The following is a 7,082-nucleotide window of genomic DNA, read 5'->3' as shown; positions in this document are numbered from 1 at the left end:
GGTGGATGTTAGCTGGATGTCAGCAGTGCGGTGTGCCCGGCCGGCGTGGATCAGTGGTTGAGCGTCGGTGTGGATCAGTGGTTGAGCGTCGTCCTATGAACCAGGAGATCACGGTTCGATTTCCGGTCAGGGCACATGCCCGCGTTGCAGGCTCGATCCCCCGTGTGGGGCGTGCAGGAGGCAGCTGATCAATGATTCTCTTTCATCATTCATGTTTCTAGCTCTCTCTCCCTCTCCTTTCCTCTCTGAAATCAATTAAAAAATATATTTTTTTAATTAAAAAAAAGAAGTGCAGTGCAAGCTGTGGCCTGCTTGTTAAGCCCAGGCCGTGCTTAATACATATGTGCTGACAGGCCACTGGCGATGGGGAGGTAGTGTTTCCCAGTGGAAAGTAGGGCTTCTGGGACCCCAGAAATCCGGTTTCTGCCTCTAAGAGTCATTCAGGGTCACCGTCCTTGACTGGGACGCTTGGGGCAGGGAACACTCTGTTGAACACTCCTGGTGCTCCCTGCTCTGTGGGACTGGGAGGTGCATTGTGGGCCTTCACTTTTATGTATGTATTTATTTAATATATTTTTATGGATTTCAGAGAGGAAGGGAGAGGGAGAAAGAGATAGAAACATCAATGATGAGAGAGAATCATTGATCGGCTGCCTCCTGCACGCCCCCTACCGGGGATCCAGCCCACAGCCTTGACCGGAATGGAACCCGGGACCCTTCAGTCCGCAAGCCGATGCTTTATCCACTGTGCCACACCAGCTAGGGCTGGGCCTTTACTTTTAGAGTCCTTAGGGCTAGGTGGTGGTGTGAAAAGCCCCATTTTCCAGGAGTGGAGACTGAGGCTCAGCGAGGGCACACCCCTTGTGTGAAGTCACACAGCTAGACACCCCTGGGGCCGAGCGAGCGCCTAACTCCCAGGTGGATGGGTAAGAGCGTCCCAGGGTAATAGTGTGAGTGCCTTTGTGGGCCCCGCCTTGGGCCGGCTGGTTTTTATTCATTATCTCCCTTAATCCCTGCAGTCTCTGTAATGAAGTGGGGAGTGTCACCCCCGGTTTCTCAAGGAGGAAACCGAGACTGGGGAGAGTCTCGGGCTGAGAAGAGGTGGAGGCGGGAGTTGGACCCCCTCGGGGCTGCCTTCAGGGCCCCCCCGGTGCTGGGACAGCCACTCCAGACCCGTCCGGACAGCTTTCCCCTCCTGCTCTCTGGGTGCAGCAGCCTCTGCCCTTTGGCCCTGGCCTTGGCAGCCGGCTCAGGTTCCTGTTGAGGTGTCACCCAGGCGACAAGGTGTGGTTGGCAGGATGGGGCTGGGGTGGGAGGGTGGCGTGGGGAGTGGGTTCCTCCGCCAGCCAGGAGTGGGGGCCGGGGCGCCAGCAGCCATGAGATACCCTCCCAGGGAATGTGGTCCGGCTGCCCCGCCCTCGGAGAGCCCGGAGCTCCCCAGCACCCAGCAAACCGGTTGCTCTGCTCCCGGCTGGCCACCCACCCTCCGCCCGTGAAAAGCCTGGCACCTGGGAGCCGGGCAGCTTGCGGTGGCCACACCCTGTGCTGCTGGAGCAGCACAAGCTGTCAGGGAGTTGAAAGCAGCCCTGTTACTCACCAACTAAGTAACCGGCCAGCCAGCTAACTAGCTGCCTAGCTGGCTGAGTGGCTAACTGGTTTAGTAGTTAACTAGCTAAGCCACTAAGCAGCTAATTTTCTGGCTAGCTCAGCTAGTTAGCTCTCTGGGTTGGTGTAGCCAGGTAACTAGCTAGCTCTCTCGTTGTCTAACTACCTCTATCCGTCCTGAGTGCCTGTTGTCTACCCGGTGCCCGGAGTGAGCTGGAGCAGTTCTCAAACCGCCCCAGGGTCCTGAATCCAGGCCCAATGGGTGTGTGCACGAATTCAGGAAATCTGTGAACATGAATGAAAAAAAAATTAAAAAAGGTTACATCTTAATTTCCACGCACCTGGATCCAGAATTATAGCATTTCCTCCAATAAGAGTGAACCCCAAGTTTGAGTATAATAGACAATCTACACTATACCTGTTTTAGGCAGCAACATACTTATTATTTTTTAAATTTTTTTTTATTGATTTCAGAGAGGAAGGGAGAGGGAGGGAGAGAAACATCAGTGATGAGAATCATTGATCGGCTGCTCCTGCACGCCCCATATTGGGGATCGAGTCTGCAACCCTGGCTTGTGCCCTGACTGGAAATTGAACCCTGACCTCCTGGTTCATAGGTCGATGCTTAACCACTGAGCCACGCTGGCCAGGCTAGGCAGCAACATACTGAGAGGTCACGTTTTTATGTTCACATTATAAATTTGCATTTAATCATAGGTAACGCTTATTTGGTTATATAATCTAATTCGTGTAAGCAAGACCCATGAGTCTGTATTAATAGAAACCACAGAATACGTTTCAGTCGCGGCTAAGATTGTGATCACCCTTTCCCAGATATGTGTGTATTCATGCACATACACAAAAACATCCTGCTTTCACTCCCACCCCCCCAGCCCCCCACCCGCCGTGCCCGTGCCCGTGCCATGCTAACACTCCCGCCTGCTTTCCTGTCCCTTGATAATGTTTCCGAGATCACTCCATCCCCATTCGCCGAGAGCGTCATAGAACCTTGTACGGACACGTATCCAGGTTATTGCCGTGTGAAGAATGCTGCGGCAGAGGAGTTTGCACGGGGCCCTTTCAGGCGTGTGAGTCCAGGCAGCGACAGGCTGTGACCCACGACTGGCCGGCTGCAAAGTCCACCTTCTCTCTCAGGGCGAATCCTTGCCCATGCAGCCCCTCGGTGCAATTTGGAAAGATTCTTTCCCACCGGCAGCATGATGATGTTTGTAACATGTTCAAAGCTGACATTGCCCGGCGGGTGTGGCTCGGTAGTTGAGCATCAGCTCATGCACCCAGAGGTCACTGGTTCGATTCCCCGTCAGGGCACATGCCAGGGTGGTGGGCTCGGCCCCCAGTCAGGGGCGTGCAGGAGGCAGCCCATCAGTGATTCTCTCTCATCATTGATGTTTCTCTCTCTCTTTCTCCCTCCTCTCTGTAAAAAATCAGTTAAATATATTTTTTTAAAAAATTGACATTGTCACTGTGAATGGCAGCCCCTTTGACGGATGTCGTGCAGTGTGCAGCCCGCCCACCCAGCTCGGCCCGCACTGCCCCCCGGGCCGGGCGGCGGGCAGGAGCTGAGTCTTCCTTCTCGTCCGCTGCAGACGTACTCGGGCCTGTTCTGTGTGGTCATCAACCCGTACAAGCAGCTCCCCATCTACACGGAGGCGATTGTTGAGATGTACCGGGGCAAGAAGCGCCATGAAGTGCCGCCCCACGTGTACGCGGTGACCGAGGGGGCCTACCGCAGCATGCTCCAGGGTGAGTGCAGGCCGTGCGGGATCTCAGACTCTGCGGCTTCTTGTGGGGCAGGAGACACAGCGGGGGGCGGGCCCTGAGTCCCGCCGACAGGCCCCTTTTTCATCGGCCTCCGTGGCCACCCCTTCCCTCAACAAGCACCGTTTGGGAGTCACGTGGGCCAGGGTTCTGCCCAAATGTCTCTTGAGACAGTGATTCTCAGAGCGCTCATCCGCTCACCGTCTCTGTTGCTGGTGGGATCTGCATGGACATGGGTGGGTAGCAGCCCCTTACGTGATGGGCAGATGGGGTTGCTGGACCGCTGGACAGGTTGTGCACTGCACGGAGGTGTCTGTTAAAGGGGCCGCCGTTCGTGCCACGACAGTGTGAATCAGTCCTGGCAAAATTACACGGCCACACACAATGTGCTCATTACTTATTTACTGTACATCACCTATTTTATTTTATTTATTGTTAATCCCTACCCGAGGATACTTTTTCCATTGATTTTTGAGAGAGAGTGTGGAGGGGACGGAGGGAGGGAGAGAGAGAGAGAGAGAGAGAGAGAGAGACATTGATGTGAGAGAGGCACATTGATTGGTGCTTCCCATGCACCCTGACCAGGGCCAGGATCAAATCTGTAACCCAGATACAAGGCCTTATCCAGGAATCGAACCTACAACGCTTTGGTGCGTGGGTTGACGCTCTAACCATTGAGCAACACTGGCCAGCGCTATTGCCTACCAGTATTTTAATAAATATTTTGTATGTATTAAGATACATATTAAATATTTTAAAATGTATACCTTTCAATCATATGACATAGAAGAGTATGCAGCAGTATATGTGTATTGTATGTATTATACTTACATCATTTAATAAATGCTATGTCTCTAGGGTGTATTATAATGATATACTTATGTCATGGCACGCAGCGGCTCTCAGCGTGCCGTGCCCTCACCAGCAGCAGCAGCAGCACCTGCTGAGTCAGAAACTGGGGGGAGGCTCAGCAGACGGTGTTTAATGAGACCCCCAGGCTCCTTCTGCAGACCCTGAAGCAGGCGGCGGGTGTAATGGACGATCTAGAATGTGCCTGTTTCATGCAGTAGGACGTGTTTAGATGTCACGTTTTTATATTCACATTATACATTTATCCTTCACCCTTGGTGACACTTACTTGTTTCCATAGTCTAATTGGTTATACATTTATTTGTATAATTTTCAGCTCTTATTATATCCCACTTATTATTATACCTTAGGGATAAATGTACAATAAAGTAAGGGTGAGTGCCTACTATGCGCCAAGCACATTTCGTGGATTAGCACGTTTAACCTCATAGAAACCCCATGAAGCAGGTGAGCTCATCTCCCTGGCTTCCAGATGGGGAAACTGAGGCACAGTCCTTGCCCCCACTGGTGGCTGAGGTAGGATTTGAACCCAAGGTCCCCGACTCTAGCCTCCCTGGGGTCCAGGATCCCCTTCTCATGTCTTTGGATCTCACATGGCACAGGGTAGGGGCTCAAATTGATGTTTGATGAATGAATGACATGCTATTCAGTTGGAGTTTATTGTCTCCTCAGGTGAGAAAACTGAGGCTCAGAGAGGGACAGCTGCTTTTCCAGGAACACACAGAAAGCAAGAGTTGGGTGTAGTATTAGAATCCAGGGTGTCGCACATCAAAACCCAAGCCTTCCCTTATCCTCCAGGAATGATTTTGATTAGGGAGTGGCCAGCATAAGGGGCCGGGGTCCTGCAGGAGAGACCCTCCCAAGTGACATGCTCTCCTCTCTCCCCTACAGATCGTGAGGATCAGTCCATTCTCTGCACGTGAGTAGTCCTGAGGGCTTCCTGGTGGAGGTGGTCCCAGCTGGGTGTGGCTCTCCTTGGAGTGGAATCATTGCTGACCCCTCTTGCTTCCCCCTTTCCCCCCCACACAGTGGGGAGTCCGGAGCCGGGAAGACAGAAAACACCAAGAAGGTCATCCAGTACCTTGCCCACGTGGCATCATCACCAAAGGGCAGGAAGGAGCCAGGCGTACCGGTAAGTGACCTGCTCTAGAGCCTGCCACCTGCAGTGCCCCCTCCATCTCAGGCTTGGCTTCCCCCATAATTCCCTATCTTCCTCAGGGGGGCCATAGTTGTGGGTCTTCTCCTGGCTTCCCATGCTGCTGAGCACCTACTGTGTGCCTAATAGATTGCTGGGAGCCGTGGCAGGTGGAAAAGAAATGCAAGGGCCAGTTGTTGGCCTTTGGAACAGTATCAGGCACATAGTAGGTGCTTACATTCCTGAGCACCTACTATGTGTCAGGCCTACTTTAGATACCTGCAGTGCCCTTGCTGGCTTTATAAGCAGGCATTTATATAGCGCTTGTCCCTGTGCTCACATTAATTTAATGCTCCAGGGACGTGGGTGGGGTGTTGTTTCCCTGTGTCAAAATGAGAAACCGAAGAAAGGGCTGGAGGAGTCGCTTTCGGAGGTCACACACCCAGCAAGGGCTAGAGTGGATTCAGAGCCAGGCATGTGGTCCCCACAGGCCACCCGGCTCCACACGCCCAGTTTCCCCTTGTTGCTCTCCTGCCCTGCCCACTGTCTGAGACCACCAGCTCACTTGTGTGTCCACGTTTCATGTGCCGTGTCCTGATCCATGTCCCGGTCCGTGTCTCGTGTCCCGTGACTTCCTCAGGCCTCCACCGGCACCATGTCTTATGTGAGTAGCAGGGAATCACCTCGAATCCTAATGCCACCCAGGTCACCCCAAACTACAGTCTTCCTGACACACAGGGCCCAAGGCATTGATGGTTACACCTGCCAGGGAGTCACACTGCTGCTTATGGTAGTCCTACTAGGTGCACACCAGGCCCTGCACTGTCATTTAATGCAACCCTGCTATGTACACACAGCCCCCCGCTCCCACTGTGTACACACACCTAGGGCCCATGCTGTCATTTAATGTGGTCCTACTGTGTGTACAGACCCAGTCTGAATTGCTACTTATATTAGCTCTACGGTGTGTGCAGACTGGCCACAAATATCAACATGAAATAACTCAGAGACCAAAAATACCATTTATTGCTGATCTGCTAAATGTTTGTAGATAGGGCCCATAGACACCATGAATTCACACAACCCAGAGACACACACTGCCATGTACAGGCCTTCGGCTCAGGCTGGTCTCTGAGGGCTCTCAAGGAAATTAAAGAAATAGGCCATGCCCTAGAGAGCCTGGCTAGGAAGGAGGAAAAGAAAATTGCCTTTTATTGAGCACCTACTATGTTCCTGGCTCTGACACCAAGATGGCTATGGCGAAGTTCAGAGTCAGATCCCCCACCCACAGGGAAGGAAACTGCCATTTCTTGAATGCCTACAATGTGCCATTTGGAGGCACTTTATATACAGATGGTATAGATTTTTCCTCAATCATTTCACAAGTAATGCATGCGTACATATTCCCTGTAACAACAGCAAAATCAGATCAAGTGGAATTCCTTTCTTCCGCTCAGTGCCTCTTCCTTGGAGTGGCTTACACTGTTGACAGTTTGGTGTGTATCCTTGCAGACCTTTCTCTAAATGTTTATAAACATATATACATACCTGTAGAATCGGGAGTCTTGGGTGGGGTTTTTATTTTCTCTCAATTTATTTATTTATTCTTTTTTTTATTTTATTGATTTCAGAGAGGAAGGGAGAGGGATAGAGAGATAGAAACATCAATGATGAGAGAGAATCATTCATTGGC

General features: G+C 51.8%; 1 protein-coding gene across 1 annotated transcript in view; it reads left to right on the top strand.

Moving 5' to 3' along the window:
• Positions 1 to 7,082, top strand: part of MYH14 (myosin, heavy chain 14, non-muscle) — a 76,732-nt gene that overhangs the window by 5,641 nt on the left and 64,009 nt on the right. The window contains exons 3-6 of the mRNA XM_015564002.1: positions 3,213 to 3,369; positions 5,146 to 5,173; positions 5,284 to 5,386; positions 6,030 to 6,053. Of these exons, the coding sequence (XP_015419488.1) occupies positions 3,213 to 3,369; positions 5,146 to 5,173; positions 5,284 to 5,386; positions 6,030 to 6,053 (312 nt within the window). The remainder of the gene's footprint in view (positions 1 to 3,212; positions 3,370 to 5,145; positions 5,174 to 5,283; positions 5,387 to 6,029; positions 6,054 to 7,082) is intronic.

Source organism: Myotis davidii, unplaced genomic scaffold (genome assembly GCF_000327345.1).
Source record: "Myotis davidii unplaced genomic scaffold, ASM32734v1 scaffold358, whole genome shotgun sequence".
NCBI lineage: Eukaryota > Metazoa > Chordata > Mammalia > Chiroptera > Vespertilionidae > Myotis > Myotis davidii.
This window is presented reverse-complemented; position numbering and strand designations above follow the sequence as displayed.